The sequence below is a fragment of the Dromiciops gliroides genome, chromosome 1 (genome assembly GCF_019393635.1).
Source record: "Dromiciops gliroides isolate mDroGli1 chromosome 1, mDroGli1.pri, whole genome shotgun sequence".
Classification (NCBI taxonomy): Eukaryota; Metazoa; Chordata; class Mammalia; order Microbiotheria; family Microbiotheriidae; genus Dromiciops; species Dromiciops gliroides.
Genome location: NC_057861.1, coordinates 707,667,394 through 707,691,058, shown reverse-complemented (window position 1 = coordinate 707,691,058; position 23,665 = coordinate 707,667,394). Strand labels below are relative to the sequence as shown.

At 44.3% G+C, this 23,665-nt stretch overlaps 2 protein-coding genes across 2 annotated transcripts in view; one reads left to right on the top strand and one right to left on the bottom strand.

The window, feature by feature from the left end:
• The window catches only part of SYN2 (synapsin II), a 269,596-nt gene that overhangs the window by 192,311 nt on the left and 53,620 nt on the right, over positions 1-23,665 (top strand). The gene's annotated exons all lie outside the window — the stretch shown is intronic.
• TIMP4 (TIMP metallopeptidase inhibitor 4) lies at positions 1,923-22,692 on the bottom strand. The gene is made up of 5 exons (XM_043976115.1): positions 22,088-22,692; positions 13,215-13,312; positions 9,152-9,266; positions 4,245-4,369; positions 1,923-2,767 (listed from the first exon to the last, which is right to left on the bottom strand). The coding sequence occupies exons 1-5, from the start codon at positions 22,218-22,220 to the stop codon at positions 2,570-2,572; spliced, it is 669 nt and encodes a 222-aa protein (XP_043832050.1). The 5' UTR covers positions 22,221-22,692; the 3' UTR covers positions 1,923-2,569.

Below are 23,665 nucleotides of genomic sequence, written 5' to 3'. Positions count from 1 at the left end.
TCATATATTTTGAGCTAGAAGAGACCTCAGAGGCCATCAAGTCCAACCCCCTCATTTTACAGAAAAGGAAACTGAGGCCCAGAAAACTGGAGTTATTTTTCAAGGTCACACAGGTAGTAAGTAGTAGAGAGGTGAACAGACCTTTGGAGAGGTCGTCAGAGAGTTCTGTGCTCTGGTGTGGGCTAGGGCAGAGGTAGAAGCCTGCCAGAGTCAGGGAGCATGTGTCTGTCTCTCTGTTGTTCTAGCAAGAGTCTTCATCCATTGAGTCTGTCTGTCTATCTCTTATCTATCTCTCTTATCTATTATCTCTCTGTCTATCATCTATCGCTTTATCAATCATCTATCTCTATCTACCTCTCTCTATCATCTATCATATATATAATCTGTTAATCAATTGTCTATCTCTCTATCTCTATCATCTATCATCTGTCTATCCATCTATCTACCTATCATCTATCTATCTATCTATCTATCTATCTATCTATCTATCTATCTATCTATCTATCTATCTATCTATCTAACATCTATCTCTATCCATTGCACTAAATAGGGCTTGGATAAGTTATTGACACTAATTATGAGCTTTTAAAAAAAAATGGCTTCTATCAGGGGTGTCCCAAAAGTCTCCATGCAAGTGTAATCTTGCACAAAGTCTTTTGGGACACCCTGTACATATAAGCACCAGGTAGGACCTACCCTTGAGAAAATTATGAAACCAACAATGTTTGTCTTTGGGACAGCCAACCTCACCATTTAGCATCTTTTCTTCCTTCGATGTCACTCACTTCTTGTCCAAGCCTCTCCCCTTTTATTCATTCATCTGATCTCCAGGTGTTAGGATTCCCCTCCTTAGTGTCAAAACCTGCTCTAGCGGGGGAAAGGATCTGATGAATAGATTCATAGAGAGAAGATTCCAGGGAAGAGAAGCAGCTTGATGCAGTGTACAGAGGGTCTGCCTCAAAGTCAAGGGAGCCTGGGTTCAAGTTAATTCCTGCCTCTGATTGTGAGACCCTGGGCAAGTCCCTTGACTTTCCCATGCACCCTCCCCCTCCCCCTGCCCACTTCTCTAAGACTATAAGGTACAGAACAGTAACTAATCTTCATTGGCAAATGGAATTTCCTAATTGGGATCTCTCAACATTCATAAAATTGCAAGTCTGGATCCCCCCACCCCACCCCACCCCAGAAGAGGATTGTCAGTGTACCTTCTGGGGTAGGGGGTGATGTTTACATTTTAACTGTGAACAACAGCCCTTGTTTGACTTCCAGAGGTTTTTGACCAGGGGTCATTGTGCTTATTTTAACTTTATTTTAATATAACTATCTGTAGTATAATTGCTTTCTTTTATAACCTGCCATGTTTTATTGCATTTAAAAGCATATTTCTAAGTGGGGGGAACATAGGCTTCACTGGACTAACCCAAGGAAAATCAAGAACCCTTGGGTTAAGCTAAAGGAAGTAAGCTCAAATGGTGGAAATGTAGGCATCAGCAAATTAATGGAGGCTTTTTTTAATGGGTGTGGGTGTGGGGAGGGAACTCTGTCATAAGAGGAAATGTTGAAGGAATTATGGGAGTGTTAAGCTTTCGTGTAGAAGGGCTGAACTTCTGAGTTGCTTCAGAGGGTCCAACAAGAGTCAGTGGGTGAAAGCTAGAGGGAGATCTGGGTCAGCTTAATATATGCAAGGACTTTCTGACAACCAGTAGACTCGGGCTGTCTTGGAATCTTCCAGCACAAGCTGGAGGGCTGTTGGTCAGGGATGTTAGAGAAAGAATTTCTGCACTGAGTGGGAGTTCTGAGATTCCCAGGCTCCCCCGCCCCCAAGACCCCATGGTAATTACACAGGATCAGCAAGCAGCAGCTGGTTCTGTCCAGGCCTTGCCAGGAGAGAGAGGAGTGGAGAAGAGACCTACACACACAGCAAGGGTACAAGATGCTTTTTAATGATTCCCCCAAATCAGCCCATTTCACTCGCTTTGACCACAGTAGTTACTTTTGTACAACACGGGGCTATTGATAATTTGTGCACACACTGTACGATATTTAGCCTGCATCATGTCAGCTCCAGACATGGAAAGCACTCTCATTCCTGTTTCAACATTTTGTTTTTGGAGAGGGATGGAAACAAGCCCCAGCCTGATCAGAAGGATTGGTTCAAGATGACTCCTGAGTTCTTTTTTCAGAACCTACTCAGTAAGAGGAGCAAACTAAAGCAGAGGGACCAGGCCGATGGATGGTCCTGCTTCTCCCAGCACCCCAAGCCTGACTGGCCTTCTCAGAGCAGCCACCTCCAGGAGCCTGAGCCCTCTTCTTACCCGGCCGCTGCGTGGTTCCACATACACTGGTACCTTCCATGAGGTTGGCAGCGTTCCTAAGCGGTGGCTACATTAAGCAGTGGGAAGCTGTGTAGGGATGGACAGATGGACATATGGATGGATGGATGGATGGATGGATGGATGGATGGATGGATGGATGGATGGATGGATGGATGGATGGATGGATGGATGGATGGATGTAACTGGCCTCCAGGCCTCTCGGGGGCTAGAAGGGTGTGTGGTGATGCTTCTCTCTAGGGCTCACTGACGTCAATGAATTCCTTCTCAGGGGGGAGGCCAGCCCGGTACCAGCCACAGGTGCCATCACTGCGCTTAACACAAGCATAATGCTGGGCCTGGTGCCCATAGAGCTTCCGCTCAATCAGCCAGTCTGTCCAGAGACACTCATTGGGGGCCGAGATGGAGCACGGCACTGTGTAGCAGGTGATGATCTAAACAGAACAGAACATGAGGGGGTCATGTGTTACTGTGGAACATTCACTGACTTCTGGAGCCAAAGGACCTGGGTTCAAATCTTGACTCTGATGATTATCACCTGTGTGACCTTGGGCAAAGTGCTAAGCTTCTCTGGGCTTCAGGTTCCTTAGCTATAAAAGGAGGGGGTTGCCTCATCTAGAGGATGGCCTCTGGAGCTGTGAACCTATGAGAATATGTTTAAACTCATGAATCACTGAATAAAGAAATCCTAGAATCTTAGATATGGGAGGGATCTTTAGAGATAATGATAATGATAACAATAGCAATGATAGTAGCTACTTTGTATATAGTGCCTACTTTAGCACTTTATAAATATATCTCATTTGATCTTCACAATAACTCAGGGAGATAGATTTTACAATTGAGAAAACTGAGGCAGACAGAAGTTAAGTGACTTGCCAGGGTCAAGGAAGTGTCTGAGGCTGAATAGTAATAATAACAATTATTATTATTAATTCATAATAGCAGCTAACATTTCTATAGTTCTTACAATGTGCCAGGCACTGTGCTAAGAGAGTTATAATTATCTCATTTGATCCTCACAACAACCCTGGAAGGCAAGTGCTATTATCATCTACATTTTACAGTTGAGGAAACTGAGGCAAACAGGAATTAAATGACTTGCCCAGAGACACAGCTAGGAAATGAGGGATGGATTTGAACTCAGATTTTCCTGACTCCAAGGCTCAGTGCTCTAGCCACTGTACCACTTAGCTGCCTACCAGATTCCACTTCCTCCTTTTACAGATGACAAAACTGAGGCACAGGGAGGTTACTTGAAATGGCCCAGGCAGAGTGAGTTCTTGGTGGAGCATGGTTCAGAACTCAGGTCTTCTCTCCTAATTGCAAAGGATTCTTATTTTCCCTTTTCTCCTTCTATTCTTTACTTGACTAGCTTACAAAAACACACTTTGTAAATTTTTTCTTTAGCTTCCTCTACTGAGGGAAATAAAAAGATCCCAGCAGGAATCTTTCACACTATGTTCCTTGGCCAGTGTCCCTCGGAGCAGAGAATGTAACTTCTAAAGCACCACCTTGGGATCAAAGATTCAGGGGTCATCTGCTCTGACCTCCTTTTACAGATGAGAAAACGAATACTTAGATAAGTTAAGTAAGGCCATATAGGTAGTAAATGACAAACGGGTGTCTGTATGTGCGTACATATATGCGTGTACATATGCATGTTTTGTGTGTGTACACCCTGGCCACCTTCTGATTTATAACCTTGGGCAAGTCATTTTTCTGAACCTCAGTTACTTATGAACAAAATGAGAATAATTTAGCTCTGATGTTCTATGAGCCTGCCCTTCTTCCCTTCTAACCCCCTGTGGTGGGAACTAAGATCAGAACCACCCCAGAAAGGTCCAGGCAAGGCATCGAGAGGCCCAGCCCTCCCTTCCCCCATCCCCTTTGCTGCTTTTTCCTGCTTACCTTGCAGCCACAGTCAATGTGATAGCGGTGATTCAGGCTTTTCTTCTGCAAGAAGGACAGGTCGTCCCAGGGCTCTATGTAATTACACATGTTGATGAATACTTTGCCATTATCTAGAATCTGGCCTGCGAGAAGGAGAGAACATCATTAGCCATGTTCCCTTTGGCCCTTCACATAAGACTTCCTGGAGGACTAGAGCCCTCCTAGAGACCAGAGCCTCAGGACATCTAATGACAGTGCTGAGGGGAACTGATTAACTGGAGTAACCCCTACCTGGCCTTCCCTTCTTCCCTCTCTTTCTCTCAGGCCCTGGATTCAGGAGGAGATTCAAAAACACTATACCAGTTGGGAAGATACAGGGATGTACGGCACCATAGAAAGTTCTTCACCGGGCATTCCAGGCCCTACACAATACAGCCCCAGCTAACCTTTAAAAAATTAACATTTAGGGGGCAGCTAGGTGGCGCAGTGGATAAAGTACCAGCCCTGGATTCAGGAGGATCTGAGTTCAAATCCAGCCTCAGACACTTGACACTAGCTATGTGACCCTGGGCAAGTCACTTAACCCTCATTGCCCCACAAAATAAAATAAAATAATAAAATAAAATTAACATTTGTTATTTGAAATATCCCTACGCATACCCTCAATACCCCAACCAAAATGGTGTCGTTATGGTTCCCTAGATATTCCAAGAGTCCTTCTACCTCTGAGACTTTCATCATTGCATTCCTTCTAACCAGCCCACCAGGAACACCATCCCCAGTCCTCAGTACTTATCATGTTTTGAGAGGGCAGTGAGACAGTGAGATGTCATGGAAAGAGATGTTATGGACTTAGGATTGGTGTTGCCATTTCCTGGCTGTGTGACCTTGGGGAAGACATTGGCACCCCTCAGGTTTAAGGGTGATTTGGGGCAAGGTGCTTTGGAGAATTGAAAGCTCCAAGTAACCGGAGCCTTCTAGTGCTTAACTCAAACCCCACATCTACCATGAAGCTCCCCCTTACCACCCAAGCTTCTAACCGTCCCTCCCTGCCCACTTCTCCTGTGATACCCCTTGATGTCACCACACATGTGGCTTCCTATATTTAATATTTTTGTTTGTTTGTTTTTGAAGGGCAATGAAGGTTAAGTGAATTGCCCAGGATCACATAGCTAGTGTCAAGTGTCTGATGCTAGATTTGAACTCAGGTCCTCCTGAATCCAGGGCCAGTGCTTTATCCACTGGGCCACCTAGCTGCCCATCCCATGTTTATTATTCTGTGCACCCTTTTCAGCAAAAAATAATTAAATTGCCCTGGGGCAATTTAATATGCCACTCATGATATTATTTACTATTATTTACTGATTAAGGCTCCATTAAAGAATCTTTAGCATCAACAAGGAGACCATCACTGTGAACCCTCAGGGGGTTGGGTCACGAACCACTCAATGGGAATCATTGATGTAGTCCAGTGGGGTCAAACTCAAGTAGAAACAGGAGCCACCACACCATAAAAAGGATCCTTGCCACAGCAGATGGATGTAGAAAACCACAAATCAACATTATCCGTGTTATGTTGTATTTTTTATTCATTTTATAAAATATTTCCCAATTACATTTTAATCTCGCTCTGGTTCTGGGCAGTTGGGAGCAATTAGGAATCCGTGGGGCCTGTTTTTGACATTTCTGCTCCCAATTACTTAGGTGTTTGTTCCTTAGTAAATCCTGACTCATGGCATCTCTTTTGTTGTTATTTAATTCTACATGTTTACATATCTGGTGCACCCCTGCTGGAAGGCCCTACAGAGCAGAGGCTGGGTCTTATATTTTTTATTAGTCCAGGGGGCTCTCAGAGCATTCATTTAACAAGGATCATTTAGGAAAGAACCCTGTGTAAATATGGAGCAGGGATTAGACCACTGGACATGGAACCAAGAAGGCCTAGAGACATTTGCTATCTGTGTTACCCTGGGCAGGTGACCTAAGCACCAGAAGTCTCAGTTCCCTTGTCTGTGAATTAGGGATATAGCACCCACCTCCCCATTTCACAGACAAGGAAACTGAGACTTAGCACCTGCCTCATGAGATTGTGATCAGAGTCAAATGAGGTATTGTAGACCCTGTAGACATTAAAGTCTTATATAACATAGGCTATCTTTGTAATCAAGGGGCAATGTAGCATAGTTGGTATAGATTTGTCTGGCTTAAGAGCCTCTGACTGATATGGGCTGTGTGACCTTGGGTAGTTCACTTAACTTTTCACTATCTAGGCAACTACCAATCTAAGCCTCAACCAAGGTGTCCTCTGTACTGGTGGAGAGAATTTTTCCCTAAGTACAGTTCCCCAAACCAATGTTAACACAGGGCAGTTAGGTGCCTCAGTAGATAGAGTGTTGGACCTGGAGTCGGGAAGACCTGAGTTCAAATCCAGCCTCAGATACTTGCTAGCTGTATGATGCTGGGCAAGTCACTTTACCCTGTCTGCCTCAGTTTCCTCATCTGTAAAATGAGCAGGAGAAGGAAATGGCAAATCACTCCAGTATCTTTGCCAAGAAAACCCCAAATGGGGTCATGGAGAGTCGGATATGACTGAAAAAACTGAATAACAAAACATCACTTCACATGCCTGTGCCTCTTGTCCTTAGCTGGGCTGTACATTTCCTGAGGGCAGGGTCTGTTTATGTCCTGTATGCCTTCTCTTCTCACCCTCAGTGCCAAGCACAGTGCTGAATACAGAGTGATCACAGGCTAGAAGATTCAGAAGGGGGAGAAGACTTAGTGATTCCCTATTTCTGTTCTGTAGATAAAGTAATCCCAACCCATAAAAATCAAATGACTGGCCTAAGGTCAATGAGGCAGGATCAGAATTAGAGATTCCATTTCCTCATTCTGCACAACCCCCGCAGCCTCCCTGGTTCTTCAGATACTCAAGGGGCTGAATTCTATGCAAAAATGACAGGAGGAAAACTGCAGGGCGGATTCACCACCCTGAAAACCTGCTGACCAGAAGTGGGCCATTGACATTGGGATTCTTCTGGGTTCCAACAGCTAGCATTCTTAGAGCACTTTAGGTTTTACAAACACCATCTCATTGGATGCTCACAACAACCTTGGGAGGTGGGTGCTATTATTACCCCGATTTTATAGATGATGAAACTGAGGCAAATAGAGATTAAGTAAATTGCCTGGTTCATGCAGGTAAGAAGTTTGTGAGGCAGATTTCGAACTCATGAATTCCTGACTCCAAGTCAATAGTCCCTGTACACATTATGCGTATTGTTTATACACACATATATGTTGTATATATCCAACTATATATATACCTATATACTCATACACCTATATGTGTATATATGTGCATGTTTGTACATGTATCTGTATATATGTGTATGTATATATATGCACATACACACAAATGGATGAACTCCATAGGTTTTCCATCCAATTGCTTATCATCATTTAGACAGAGAACATCCTTCATCCTCTTGGTTTCCCATCTGTGAACAGTTAGGTCAAACTCTATGGGAATGATTGTAGACTTCATGAGGAGCTTCTTCAGGTTTCTAGGACACGATGCCATCAGAATGTCATTCCCAACAGGAGATCTGACCTTCTTCAGTTTGGACTCATTGCTGGATCTCCCCCATGACAGCAGTGAACACCTTTCAGTGAAAATGCCTCTCCTTTTTTCGTGTCTCACTTGAAACCGAGGACCAGAAGCTTACTGAACAAGGTTTTTTTGTTTTTTGTTTTTTTTGCTGTCAGGCTCTTCCAGGGATCTTCTTTTTGGTTGTGATTTGTGCACACAGAGACATCTTGTTTGAAGAGAGCCTTGAATGGCCTTCTATTGCACCAAATCCCATGCTTTTTGACGGTCAACCGATAATAGGTACAGTGGGATCTCCCAACCAAGTGGGGTGAGAGCAAAGAGAGAATAAGCCTATTTCCCCCTACTCTGAATGTGGCTCTAAGATTTGGGAGAGGTTAGATTAGGTAGATGGCCTCCAAAGATCTATGGTCCTATCTTCTTCTGGTCTGGCCAGAGACATATATGGGATATTGTGTTTAGCATGAGGTCCTACTTTTTTTTTTTGGTGGGGCAGTGAGAGTTAAGTGACTTGTCTAGGGTCACACAGCTAGTACATGTCAAGTGTCTGAGGCCAGATTTGAACTCAGGACCTTCTGAATCCAAGGCTGGTGCTTTATCCACTGTGCCACCTAGCTGCCTCCCAGTCCTACTTTTTAAGAGAGACACTGGCAAACTGGAGCAGGTCCAGATGAGGACTAGGAGGGTAGGAGAACTGAAAACCAAGGAATGGTTGGAGATCCTGGGGCAGATCAGTATGAAATAGAGAAGACTCAGGGATAAGGATAGAATAATCACGCACTTCAAAACACTTGAAAGACTGTTATATGGAAGATGGGGAATCAACTTGCTCTGTTTCCTTCCTAAGGGTTGGACTGGTGCAATGGATAGGAGTTATAGAAAGGCAGACTTTAGCTTAACATAAAAAAAGAATTTTCTGGCAGCTCTAAGTTGTCCATTAGTGACATAAGGCTGTCTTGTAGAGGTAGTGAGTTCACCATCAAGAACAGTGTTCAAATGGAGATTGGATGGCCAGCTGCTATACAGGGCATTCCTGTAGAAGGATGTACTTTCTACCTGTAAGATTCTATTATTGTGCCTCTCACTAGAACACGTTCTTTCTGGTCATAAGATAATCTTACTGAGCATTGATTGGAAGGTCCCAACCATTCTAGTGCTTAGCACAGTGCCTGGCACATAGTAAGCACTTAATAAATGTATATCGATTGATTGATTTTGTCCAACCCAGCAGAGCCAGAACCCTCAAGCTACAGATTGAGAGGCTATGGTCCACTCTGCTCCCCCAGGAGGGCCTTTTTCACTGACCCGAGGTACTTACCAGTGAGGAGATACTGCTTCTTCTTATTGGCTTCTAGCCTGACCCCACACAGAGAGGAGTCTAAGGGTGTGTAGACATACTGAACGTCCTTCACCTTATCGAAGCCTTTAAACATCTACAAGACAAGTTCAGAAAAGTGAATTTGGGTGAGATGGTGCCAAAATTTTATGGCAAAATAAATACATGCATGAATGCCTTGCTTTTATATTGTAACAAACCAACTGGAAAGGTCAGTTCAGGGATTGTGGGCATGTGCCAGGCCTGACTAAGCCAATTTTAATGAAAAGAGAGTCTTTCCAGTTGGTGGGAAGGTACTCTCCGGGTACTGATGCAGAAGGAGGGACACAACTCTGAAGAGAGTGGAGTTACAAACCTTCTCCCCTCCCTTTCCCTCCCAGGATGGCTCTAAACAGGGATACTTAACCTCGGGACTATGAATTTATTTGTTTGTTTGTTTGTTTGTTTGTTTGTTCATTCATTCATTTATTTGTTTAGTTTTTATTTATTTATTTATTTATTTAGAAATTTTTAAAAAATTTAATAACTACATTTCAATATAATTGGCTTCCTTTATTATCCTATATATTTGATTTTGTGCAATTAAAAGCTTATTCTGAGAAAGGGTCCATAGGCATCACCAGGATTCACAGGCTCCATGACATAAGAAGTTTAAGAATCTATTCTCTAAGGCAAGAAGAAGGAGAACACTTCAGCCCAACCTCAGTTTCCAGCATTGGCTTCTGTATTTTCACTCCTCTTCCTTCCTCATCCCCCTCCCTAAACCTCTCAGGAAAGCAAATGAGAATCTCATCATAATAAGATATAAATAACTGAGGAGGCTTAATGTGTTATCTTTGCCAAGGTTGTTTGCGTTTTAAAGTGAGACAATGTCTTAGGAAAAAGAAATGACTATCTAAGAGTGGAATATCAGGAAACAATGACAGGTGGTGAGATATATTTGGGAAAGAAGACTTTCCAACTGAATCACATAAACAGCCTGCTCTGCCACCTATGTGCAAGGCTAAGGAAGGCTGAGGAAGATCACAGAAACAGCCTATGCTTTGCAAATTTCTAGAGATCTGCCCTAGGAAGCAGGAGCTTTTTGTATTTTGGAGGCACTGATCTGGGTTCTAACCTACAAACTAAAGTTTGTGCTGAGGTCATCACTAAGTCACTAATGTCTTTAAATTGAAATCATCACATTCTCCTTTAGAGTAACCCTGGGGAGCCTTTAGTCCATAGCCCCAACTTAGCTCCTAACCTGATGTCATCTGATCCAAGTGGCCAGTTCCAAGAGGTCTGATCAAATTTATGATGAAAGGGACAGAAATGCAACAAAATCTTTAAAGTCTTTACTGGGACTGTGATAAGAGGTTCTACCGATTCTATATCAAAATCCCTATCTTTATGTTTGTGTGTGTGTGTGTCCCTGTCTCTGTTTTGGATAGAATGACTTGAAAATTCTTATGGTTCCTATTCCTAAAAGGTAAATAAACCAAAAAAAATTTAATCAATTTAAATTGAAATTTTAAACAATATTAAAATTTTAAATAAATATTTAAATAAAATTTTAAATTTAACAATTTTTCGAATTACTCATATGGCCCTCAATTGAGGTTATCCACGTAGGGATCTGCACACAAAAGATGCTCAGTTTCACTGAGCAACAGTTTCACTGTTTGTTGAATATTAAATGAATCCAAAAAGCCATTGAAAGATCACTAGCCTTAGATTTTTAACATTTGTGGTGGTTTTTAAAAATACATGATTTTCTAAGTAAATATACAATCCACAGGGATCCTTATGGGGGCCCCCACTTCTATTTGAGTGTGATATCAATAGTTTAGAAGACAGAAAGCTGGCTTCAAAGACAGGAAGACCTGGATTAAGGTTCAGCCTCTAACACATACTAACTATCTGAGCAGGTCACTTAACCAGACAAAAAACACTCTGAGACTAAGATGTACAGATTATATGTCAATATATGTAATATAATATATGTGATGTGTATATATTGTCATCTATAATATATAATAATGCATTTACATATCAATAGCATATGTAATATATAATAATAAATATGTGAAAGTGTAACTATATGTAGAGATTTGTTGTTTCTTATAGAATCTTCCTTGTCTGGTTTTTTCATATATATGTATGTGTGTGTATATGTGCATGTGTATCTGTGTATATATGTGTATGTGCATATTGTATATGTATTATGTGTGTGTGCATATGTGTATGTGTGTATGTGTATGCATATCCGTATGTGTGCACACATAGAAACAGTCATGGTTGTTGATATTTGTCAACTTCATAATAAGAAAAAAGAAAATGTTTAAAAGAGACTGTAATTTGCAGAGCAGGTGCTGATTCTCCTTGATAGAGGGAATTTCTGCACTAGGAGTTCCTTATATGAATGAATACCCAGTTTTAAAAAAATAACAGTTATAGAAATGTAGGTTATTATGGGGAAACCAACATATGTAGGTCTGTGACTTGGGTAGAAAACTCCTTTCTTCTCCTTGCTTTAGGAAGTTAAGACTAATTAATTCTGGGGAATGAATGTACCTCTTGCTTTAGGCCTGCCTTTGTTCAAGTTCTAGGCTGTACATAGGTAGCTCTGAAGCACAGTCCCTTGGGAAGGGGAGCTCCTTTGGTCCCTCAAAGCAGATGCCTGCATGGAGATGACCTGACAAGGAGATGAGGTCAAGCCTTTCAGAAAGGAGACACAAAAAGAGCACCAGTGTGGGCCTTGCCACCATGAGGTGGGGGTACCTAGAATTCCAGCTGACCAAGCATGCCAGACACAGTGAGTCCCAGGCCCTATGACACACCATTTATGTGATCCTGGCAAACTGCTTCTCCTCCCTAGGTCTCCATATCCGTGTCTATAAAATGAGGAGACCAAACCATCTACCATACGGTGCTGCTTCTTGCTCTCAATTTCCTTTAAATCCCTCTAAAAATACAGTCGTGTCACCCATGTCTCTGCCTAAGACCCCAAATGTTCCCCAGAGCCAAAGAACATTTAGAGGAGAATCTAGTTGTTTATTTTTTTTAAATCATTCTGGCCACCTCAAATCTCAACAACCTACACCGTTATTCTACCCCCCTCCTTTTACCCCATGGTAGTGACCCACATGGTCCTCTAAGCTTCCCATCTCCTCCTTTTCCCCATGTGACAATGAGCATTAAAAACCTTTTTTTTTTTGGAGGTAGTCAGGATTAAGTGACTTGTCCAGGGTTCCATAGCTAGTAAGTGTCTGAGGTCAGATTTGAACTCAGGCCCTCCTGACTCCAGGACCAGTTGCTCTGTCCACGTACCACCTAGCTGCCCCATAAAACTTGTTTTTAACAAATACTTTGATAACAGTATTTCAATGTAATTGGTTTCCTTGGCAATCCTGAGTATTTTATTTTATGCATTGAAAAACATCACTCTGGGGGGCATCTAGGTAGCACAGTGGATAAAGCACCAGCCCTGGATTCAGGAATACCTGAGTTCAAATCTGGCCTCAGACACTTGATACTTACTAGCTGTGTGACCCTGGGCAGTCACTTAACCCCCATTGCCCTGTAAAAATAAAAAATTTTAAAAAAAAGAAAAGAAAAGAAAATCATCACTCTGAGAAAGAATTAGCAGGTTTCTCTAGACTGACAAAGAGGACCATGACACAAAAGATTTAGTGTTAGGAGCTTGGATCAGGAGATGGCTTTTGGCAAAACTGGAGAGTCACAAAGTGGGTGGGAGAAAGAGACAGAGGACCTAGGTTGTGTCTCTTTCTCTATTATTGACTCGCTCAGGGACCTTGGGCAAGTCATTCTTCTTGTCTCAGTTTCTCTGTCTATAAAATGAGAGAGTTGCACTACTGATCTAGAAAGTCCCTTCCATTCTGCTGTGCTGACTATCGTTCCTCTCCCCACACCCTAACTACATCCTCGTGAGGTTGTTGTTGACCCAACGATTCCCCCTGACTGAGTCCATCCCTGATTCCTCCCAGAAAATGGATCTCAAGAAGAAAACCAAAAGGAAGGGAATTTCTGGCCCTTCTCCTTGTACCTTTATCTGTTTGATTTCATAGCGGATCATTTTCTGAATATCAGCTGGGTCCTCACTGGCTGGGACCACTTTTTCACTGGATACTTTGGCCCGGATCACTACAAGGGAAAGAAGAGGAAGGACCCGTTAGTGATGTAGAGGTTCAGTGGCCTGAGAAGCTTGTCACGGTCAGTCCCTTGGTCCCAGAAGTTGGATAAGCCAGGTGCTCACGTGTCAATTATCCTGGAAGACTGAGACAGGCTAGAACCCCATGCTCAGCCAGGCTGCTCACTAAATCCCAAACCAGTGCTGGGGGGATCTGAGGTTTTAAAAACCTATTCTATGAAAAGCCAGACTGAAATAGATCACAGAGGGAATGGGTATTTGAGTCATACTTTTAAAGGGTCCGGGTGAAAGTATTCTTCAGGACAGGAGTCTGGGAGAGATGCTACTTACTGCAAGATGTTTCAAGGTATAGACCTAGGGGATAACAGAGCAGGCACCAGAAGAACAGGATTCTAGTCCTTGCCCTGCCACTAAATAGCTGTGTGACCCTGGGTAAATCATTTCCTTTCTTTATCTATAGCACCTGATCTTTCTCCCTCACAGGCTTGTTGTTAAATTTAAAGTAGATAATGTACAGGAGGAAGAAATTTGGAAAACCACAAAGACATCATGATGTTGTGATTATAGTTACAAGGTCATGATATGCAGTCAGGATTATAATTATGATGTCATGAACACCAGTATGATGTCATGGTCACATTGAGGATGTCATAATTATACTTATGACATCATGGATATGGTTATGATGTCATAATTATGATAATATTTATAATTATGATATCATAATCATAGCTGTGATATCATGCTTGTAATTATGATGCCATGGTTATAGTTATGATGCTGTGATTGCCATTATGACGTCGTGATCATCATCATGATATTACAATTACATTGAGGATGACATTTTTAGAGTTATTATGTCATAATTTTAGTTATTATATTATGATAATAGTTATTATAATTATGTCACTATTATAGATATATCATGGTTACAGTTATAAAGTTGTGATTATTATGTTGTGATATTATGACTATAATTATAGTTATTATTATAATTATGATGCCATGGTTATAATTATGATATTATGACAATATTATGATATTGACATTATAGTTAGGATTATTACTGTGATGTCATGATTATGGTTATGATGTCATGGTTACAGACATTCTCTGGCTGTTAAATAAGTTTAGGGGACTTCATTAATGCTCTGAACTTGAATTTCTTGTTTCATTTACACACACACACACACACACACACACACACACACACATCCTCTCCACTGGCATTGAGTAGCTAGGTGGCATAGTTGCTATACCAGAACTGTAGTAGGAAGACCCGAGTTCAAATTTAGCCTCCATCATTTAGCTGTGTGATCCTAGGTGAGCCACTTAACCTCTGTCTGTCTTATTTTCCTCATCAGTAAAATGGGGGATAACAATAGCCCCTATCTTAAAGGGTTGTTGTAAAGATCATATGAGATAATAATTGTAAAGCACATAGGCACAGTGCCTAGCATGTAGTAGGTGCTTAATAAATGTAAGCTATATTATTATTATTATTATTATTATTATTATTACTATCTGTATGACCCTGGGCAAGTCACTTAACCTCTCTCTGTCTCAGTTTCCTCAACTGTAGAGTGGTTTTAATGATGGCTTCTACCTTCCAGGATTGTTGTGAGGATAAAGTGAAGTAATATCTGTAAAGTGCTTTGCATACCTTAAAGTGCTATGTAAATGCGAGTAATTCTATTTTTGTGGTTATTATTACTGAACAGCTGGCTCTTGGGGAACCAGGAAGGCAGGAAAACTGAGATCCAGCAGTGGTCTAGCCTCTTGGAGCACTAGAAGCAAGTCAGAAAGGAAGGGGAATGGAAGGAGATAGGATTCACATTTATTAAGCACCCACCAGTGCTAAGTGCTTTACAAATATTACCTCATTTGATTTTCATCTTCACAACAATGCTAGGAAGTAAAGGCTGTTATTATCCTTATTTTTACAGATGAGGAAACTGAAACAGATGGCATTTGAGGGACTTGCCTGAGGTCCCACAGCTAGCATATATGTCTGAGGGTGGATTTGAACTCAGGTCTCCCTGACTCCAGGGGCAGTGTTCTCTCTCATATGCCACTATAAAGGACCCCTCATCAACCTCCATACACCCTGCCCCCCTGCCCCAACCTGATTCAGAAATTCCTTCTACCGCATCCTTGACTACTGCACATCTGCCCTCAGCTTGAACACATTTAGGGACAGGGTTTTCATTATCTCATAAGGTGGCAAAAGCCTACTCTATAACTGGGACAGATCCCATTGTGAGAATGTTTTTTTCCTTCTGTTCAGTTCCCAGTCCTGGAATGCGGAGTGCATGAAAGTCTGGCACCAGATTGTGGAGGGCCTTTAAATGTCAGGTTGAGGAGTTTGTATTTTTTTCTAAAGGCAATAGGGATCCGCTGATGGTTCTGGGGGAGGAGAGTGATGTAGTCAGGCCTGTGTTTTAGGAAAATCAACTCCATAGCTCCGATTTAGGAAGAACGATTGGAAGGCTGTTACCACAGTGCAGGTGAGAAGCAAGGAGGGCCTGCAGTCAGCTACTGGCCATGTAAATCAAAGGTGCTAAACACACTGTGGGGGGGAGTATTGGGGTCTGTTATACTTGGAGCCAGATTAATATGTAATTGGGAGGGGGCAGCTAGGTGGCACAGTGGATAAAACACTGGCCCTGGATTCAGAAGGACCTGAGTTCAAATCCGGTCTCAGATGCTTGACACTAGCTGTGTGACCCTGGACAAGTCACATAACCGTCATTGCCCTATAAAAAATGTAACTGGGAAATATTTAAGAAAATAAATAAAAATACAATAAGGCATTTGTGGTTGTTTAATTGTTTCAGTTATGTCTGGCCCCACTTAGGGCTTTCTTGGCAAAGATACTGGAGTGGTTTGCCATTCCCTTTTCCACATCATTTTACAGATGAGGAAACTGAGGCAAACAAGGTTAAATGACTTTCCCAGGCTCACACAGCTAGTAAAAGTCTGAGGCTGAATTTGAACTCTGATCTTCCTGACTCTATGCCCTGTGCTCTATCCATTGTGACCTCCTAGCTGCCCCCACAATCGAGCACAATCGAGCACACATGTTAATATGTGGTTTTCTAAGGCAATATGCAATCAGCAGGGACCTTTTTGTAATGGCCCCATTTCTGATTGTGTTTCACATGATGGATGGAAATGGTAACTGAGGGACAGATGTTAGAGATGTGGAGTGGAGGGAGAATTGGCTGGACTGGGTCACTGATGGAATGGGGAGGTAGTGGTATAGGAAGTTAGTAGATAGACTAGATATCTCTAAAGATATGAACTTGGGTGGCTGAGCAGATGATGGTGCCCTCCACCCAGATAATAAAGTTTGCAGGAAGGGCAGGTTGATTAGCTAAAATGATAAGTTCAGAGTTGGGTGTATTGAATTTGATGTGCCAATACGGCATCCAGGTAGAATTCATCTCCTGGAAAATCATTATATCCCTGGGAATTCTCAGTTTCCTCATTTGGAAAATGAAGATGTTGGATGAGATGGTCCCCAAGGCCCCTTCAAATTCTCGATCCCAGGACCTTGAATTAGAAGACCATCCCATGAAGGAGTTACTCCAGTCAAAGACCCAGACCACCTTGCCCATCTCAAGGACCTCCCTGTCTCTGGCACTGGGCATTACCCTAGTCTCCTGCCTATCCATCAGCCCCTTCATCAGGAAAAGGGCTCAAAGTTCTCAGAGTAATAATAGCTAACATTAATATAGTGCCTTAGTTTTATAAACATTAGCTTACGCTATACTCATGCCAGGTCATTGAGGGGTAGGATCTGTCTGTCTTTGTCTTTGTGGGGAGGGGGCAGGAGGAACTTAATCAATGCTTATTGAATTGATATTCCCAACTACCCTTCAGAGTTGACTTAGAGTGAATATGAAATAATGGATAGAATGCTGGAATTGGAAGAAGAAAGACCTGGGTTTAGAATCTACCTTGTACACATTAGCTATGTGACCCTGAGCAAGTCACTCAATCTCAGTTTCCTCATCTCTAAAAGGACTAGATGAATCCTAAGATCTCTTCCAACTCTAAATGTATGATCCTAGGTAGGTGTTAGCACCAGATGGTACAGTGGGTAGAGCACCAGGCCTGTAGTCAGGAAGACTCATCTTCATGAGTTCAAATCTAGCCTCAGACACTTAATAGCTGTGTGACTCTAGGCAAGTCACTTAACCCTGTTTGCCTCAGTTTCTTTAACTGTAAAATGAGCTGGCAAACCATGCCGGTATCTTTGCCAAGAAAATCCCAAACGGGGTCACAGAGATTGGAACACAATTGAACAATGAGAACAGGTAGGTGCTATTATTATCCCAATTTTACAGATGAGGAAACTGAGGCTCACAAAAGGTAAATGACTTGCCCTGGATCATGAAACTATTACATGTTGAGGCAGATTTTGATCCCATTTTCCATTAAGACCACATCCATTGTCCCTAACCATCTCCCTCCCCAACCTCACCCGATCACTGGTGTTTTAAGTAGAATAACCCATAAAAAATGCTCCAAGGGCAGCCCATCTGAACAGGACTAACTACTTGTCACAAACAGAGCTGGGACCACAAAAATGTCTTGTCTGGTCCAAAAAGCCATTACTCAGTATGCAGAAAGGATTCCTCAGTCCATAGAAATGCTAATTGGGGGTAGGGTTGGAAATTCACGTTCTACATTGGCTGTGGTAATGAGCGGTTTATAGACACTCTGGCTAGAGCCAGGAGCCAGGGAATGGAAGGGACCGTAGCATGCCCACTTTTTTTTTCCGTATCTCTTTGCTGAAAGATTTGGGAGTGATCTGGTCTCAGTTGTGAAGACGCTGAAGGAAGAAAGGAAGGCACCATTAAAAAGCCCCCTCTTCCATGAGTTCCGAAGGCCAGCAGGCTCTAAACAGTCCAGGCAGTGACGTAGCAGGAGCAGCAGTAAAACCTTCATCTCTTGGAACCCAACTATGTGAATAGCTCAAAATTAACTAAGTGTTGCTAATTGAGAGGGGTCTGGAGTAAGCTGGATGGCATCCCTGCTAACTATTGTCCTATATCTCTTCTCCCTTTTCTGGCTAAACTCCTAGAGGAGGATGTCTATAATTGATGACTCCTCTTCCTTTTCTTCTTCCTCCCTTCTTAACTCTCTGCTGACTTGCTACTTCATCACTCGACTGAAACTGCTCTCCCCCAAATTACCAACAATCCTTCACTCTCCGTATCCAATGACCTTTCCTCAGTCCTCATCCTTCCTCAACTCTCTGCAGCCTTTGACATGTGTTAGATGTCCTCCTTCACCTTCATACTCTCTTTTGTCTACATTTTCAAAGCATTCTTCTCTGCTGGTTCTCCTCCCGTCTACCTGACCACTTCTTCTCAGTCTTCTTTGCTGGACTTTCATCCAGTCAGTCACACTGGAGAAGTATGGGTGGGTGTCCCCCAAGGCTCTGTCCTGAGTTTCTTCTCTTCTACAATTTTACTTGGTGATCTTATCAACTTCCATCACTTCAGCTATCAACTCTGCAGATGATTCTCATGTTCATTTGGCCACCATTAACCTCTTTCCTGACCCCCTAGTCTCATGTCCCCAACTGCCTGTTGGACATTTTGAATTCATATCCCATAGACATCTGAACCTCAGCATGTTCAAAACTGAATTTATTATCGTTTTCCCTAAACCCTCCCCTCTTTCCAACTTCCCTAGTCTACCAAGGCTATCACCTTCCTCCTAATCACCTCTGCTCAAAACTTAGGTGTTATTCTCAACTTCTAACTCCCTCTCACCATTCCCCCTCCAATCAGTTGCCGGTCCTCAGCCACATCTCTACTATATCTACCTCAACCACATCTCTCATTAGATGGCCCCTTCTCTCTTCTGATATTGCCCCTGCTCTGGTTCAGGGCCTTATCACTTCCCACCTAGAATATTGAAATAACCTACTGGTTGCTTTCCCTCCCTCAAGTATCGCCCATTCGAGTCCATCTTCTATCAGCCTTCAAATTGATCTTCAAAAAGCAAAATATCACACAAAGTTTTTTTAAAAATTGATGTTAAAATTTTGTTTTTACATATATTTTGGAAAATAAAATTCTATTTAAAAAAAAAAAGCAAAATATCCCCCTCTTCAATCAACTCAACTAGCTCCCTATTGCCTCCAATACTAAAAGTAAAACTCTCTGTTTAAAGCCCTCCTTAATCGGGCCCCTTCTATTGTTCCCAGTCTGTTTCCTCCTTACAGTCCCTATCCCCACCCCATGTACTGACCTTTCTGCTGCTCTTTGAATTAGACAAACCATCTCCCTCCTCTTGTGTATTTTCATTTGCTATCCCACCCTTGGAAATCTCTTTCTGCTCATCTCTGCCTCCTAGATTGCTTAGGTTCTCAGCTGAAAACTGACCTGCTTTACGATATCTTTCCTGATTCCCTTTAATACTCGTGCTTTCCCTCTGTTGATTCCCTCTAATTTAACCTGTGTGTATCTTGGTTGTACCTACTGTGCCTTCCTTGAGAGCAGCGACTGGCTTCTACCTTTCTTTGGGTCTCCTGTACTTAGCATATAATAGATGTTTGGTTTTTTTTAAATGCTTGTAGTTACTGCCTGTTGACTGACCAAAAAAAAAAATGATGTAAAATCTTACACTTTGGTTCAAAAAGTCAAGTGTCCAAAGTCTCTGATACTTAATACCTATGTGATATTGGCCAAATCGCTTCCCTGGTCATCAGTTTTCTCATTTGTAAAATGAGGGATTTGGAACAAACCTCTGAGGTGCCTTCTGGCTCCAAATGCTAAGGGTAGGAGGAGGAAACCATGCCTAAACAACAATTTATGTGAAAAAGATGTGTGCATTTTCAGCTAACTTCAAGCCATTGTGATCTTAGGCTGCTTAAATGGAATCACAATGTCCAGGACAGGGGCTCCAACCCTTCCTGCTCAGACTACTACCTAGAAATCTGATCTGTTCTGGGTGCTACATTTTAGGAAGGACATTGACAAGCCTGAGGGCAGCCAGAGAACACCAGCAATGATAGTGGTGAGGGGGCTAAACCCCAGGCTATTGGGAGATAGAACAGAAGGAATGATTTAGCTGAAAGATGGTAAAACCTAGTAGGGGGCTCTGTTCGCTGTCTTCGAGTAGTTGAAGGGATGACATGTAGAGGAGGGGTCTGACCAACTTTGCTCAGTCTTAGAAGGCAGAACTGAAAATTTCCTATGCAGATTTCCAATCAACTGTTGCCATTCTAAAAATGAGAAAAGTCCAAAAGTAGAATAGGGAGCCCCCAGGTATAGAGAGTTCTCCATCACTGACTCAATGACTGCTCATGAGGGAGGTGTAGAATGGGTTCTTCTTTAGGAAAACTCTTTAGATTCTAACTTTGTGTTCCCCCTGCCCCTCTCCCAAACCTTGCCATAAGTTTCAAAGAGAAAGAGGCCAATCCCAAGAAATCAAGATGAATCCAATGATTTGGGGAGGGGGGGGGGCATTGCAAATGAGGGCTAAGTGACTTGCCCAGGGTCACACAGCTAGTAAGTGTCAAGTGTCTGAGGCCAGATTTGAACTCAGGTCCTCCTGAATCCAGGTCCGGTGCTTTATCCACTGCACCACCTAGCTGCCCCCTAATGATTACTTTTTAAAAAATAACCTTGCAGGGGATGGGATGGGGGAGGCTCTGGAAACGGTACACAAAGGAGATGAGCTGAAAGGGATCTTAGAGGTGATCTAGTCTAACTCCTTCATCTTACAAACAAGGAAACTGAGGCGCAGAGAGGTGACTTGTCTGAAGTAGTAGAGCATGAATTGGATCCTAGGACCTCTTATTCTCATTCCAGTGCTCATTTCCTCTACCCCACCCTGACTTTCCACATCAGCAGCTGCTTGAATCCTCCAACATTCTGTTCGCGGCACCGAACTGTTCTATTCTTTCTGCTCTCTTCATGTACTGAACTTTCTTAGGTGAGTAAAGGCAAGGACAGAGAAGACAGTGTGGTGGGTGCAGTGGAAAGAGTCCCCTTGCCCTGCAAGGCAAAACAGAGTTATCGGTCCAAGCTCTGTCCCAAGTGCTGAGACACTTTCACTGTCCCTGGACCTCAGTTTCACCATCTGTAAGATTAAGAATTTGGACCAGATCTCTAGATCCTCTTCCAGCTCTGCCGGACTGCGACTCCATGCCACGGGTCACCACTGGAAGACTCTTTGTACATTCTCTTAAAAACCAGTGACTTTCCAATTGTCAAATGTTGCTATAGCAATGAGTCCTCTCCCAATGCCTTCGTTTAAGAGTTAAGAAGGAAGTAGTGTAAGACTGTAGGAAGGGGAGTCCGGGTTTGGTTTTGGAGGAGGGGGATGGGGTGGGAGGAGACGGAGTGTTTTCTCCAGATAAAGGCCATTGGGCAAACTCTTGTTAATGATCCATATGCAAGCTCTAGAGCTCCCCCCTCCCCCACCTTCTCCCCAGCGCAGCTGGGATAGTTCCAAGAGCACCAGTCTGGAAGTCAGGAGACCTCCTTTCTAACCCCGCCTCTGCCATTATTAACTCGCTATGTGACTTCGGACAAATCCCTGCCTCTCTCTGGGCCTCAGTTCCCCCAACTGTAAAGTGGGGGCGAGAGTTTGGACTGGAGTGCGCTTCCCAGCTGGGGCATTCTGTGATCGTAGGAGCTTAGTACCAACTCCAGTCGTACACGCAGAGAGAGTTTGGAGTGGTGCCAGCCAGTCCCGCGCGCCGCCCCCCATCCCGGCCGCCTGCCCCGGGGCGCACTCACCTATGGCCGAGGCACAGAGCAGCTGCTGGGGGTGCGCGGGGGCGCAGCTGCACGCCTCCACCCGGGTCCGGAGCTGTAGGCTGAGCCCCAGCAGCAGCCCGGACAGCCACCAGGCACGGAGGGCGCCAGGCATGCTGGCAGCGCCCCCCTGCCCGGAGTGCACCCCGGGCCGCGCCGCGCCGCGCGGGGCAGAGGCGAGAGCCCCTCCTGGTCCCGCTGCCCTCGCGGGGAGGGCACCGACGGGACGGGACTCCTCTCGGGCTGAGGCTGGACCGGGGCTCGGCTGGTGAGGGCGCTGGCGCTGGTGCTGCCGATGCCGATGCCGATGCCGCTCCGACGCTGGCGCGGGCCTTGGCACTAGCGCTCCGCCTCCCTCTGCCTCGGCTCCGGACAGCCCCTGGCGACTCTCTTCAGGCCCTGCACCCCCTCATGTTTATCTCCCTGACACGCGACCCTCTTATTTATGGCCCCGACCCCTCGGGGCTAACCCCGCCTTCTGGGCCTCGCTCCCAGCCCATCGCTGACAGCCAGAGGCATCTTGTCTCCAAAGAGGGGGTTACCTTACTTGGTTTCGCATAACGGGGTGGCTCTGAGTCAGGAGAGCTATTAATAACTGAAGCCTCTGCCCTCCCTCCCTCCCTCTCCACTCCCCACCCCTCCTGCTATCCCCCAGCCGCCTCCGGACTGGGGGGGGGGGATTTTTTTGGATCCCAAGGCAAGAGTGGGACCTGGTGTCCCAGGAGTGGTCTGAGCAAAGCTGCCCTGACCAGAAGGAAGAAAGACTACTTGAAGGAAAGAGAGGATTCCTCCCTTCCCTGGGGAGAGGAGAGGGCATTGCGGGAACCCCTCTTCCCCGCCCCGCCCTGCAGGCTTCCCCCCAAAGGCAGCCAGCCTGTGAGCTGGGCCACAGTGCCCGCCTGCGGTAGGCGACACAGGGCGTCATTCAGCTGCAGGAAGTGTTTTCAATGCCCTATTTGTGAGGCCCCAAACAAACAGCAAACAGAGAGGCAGAGAGGGCTGCCTCTCTCGGAGGGAAAGGCGCCAGCAACAGCAGCGTTTGAAACCCTTTCCCATGCCCAGGGTCCCAGGCTCCTCGGACAGTTGGCATCCGAAGCAGCTCCCTTCCTGTGATTTTCCCTGGAGTGGGGGAGGGTGGAAGGCTGGACTTCAGACACCCAGGAAGCCAGAGTCTGGTCCTTTCACTCGGACTCTCTAACTTTGACCTCTTAACCCTGCTCTGCTGACCTCCCTCCGGCTCCAGCTTGTCCTAGGGAGTCAAAGCAAAGGGAGGGGAAGATATGACCTGTACCCCCACATTGAAGCCTTGGCCAGAGTGGCCGGATGCTATTAAGGTTAGCCAGATGGGAAGAGAGGAGGATGCTTGTGGCTAACAGGGCTGGTCCAGGACTCGGCAACCTGTGGCATGCATGCCCAAGGTGGCATAAAAGATGGGTTATAGGGGCACAGGGGCTGGTGGTGTGGGAGAGGCCTGAGGGGGACTTGTTCTCAGCCCTTCCCTTCTGACTCCCTGACCATCCTAGGCTACCAGGATTCCTGGGAACCAAGGCTTCAGAGAAT

Coding starts and splice junctions, on each gene's coding strand:
- TIMP4 (XM_043976115.1), bottom strand. CDS start 22,220: ATGCCTGGCGCCCTCCGTGCCTGGTGGCTGTCCGGGCTGCTGCTGGGG. Junction 9,267..13,214: donor ATGAAATCAAACAGATAAAG/GTACAAGGAGAA, acceptor CTTGTCTTGTAG/ATGTTTAAAGGCTTCGATAA. Junction 4,370..9,151: donor GAAGCAGTATCTCCTCACTG/GTAAGTACCTCG, acceptor TCCTTCTCGCAG/GCCAGATTCTAGATAATGGC.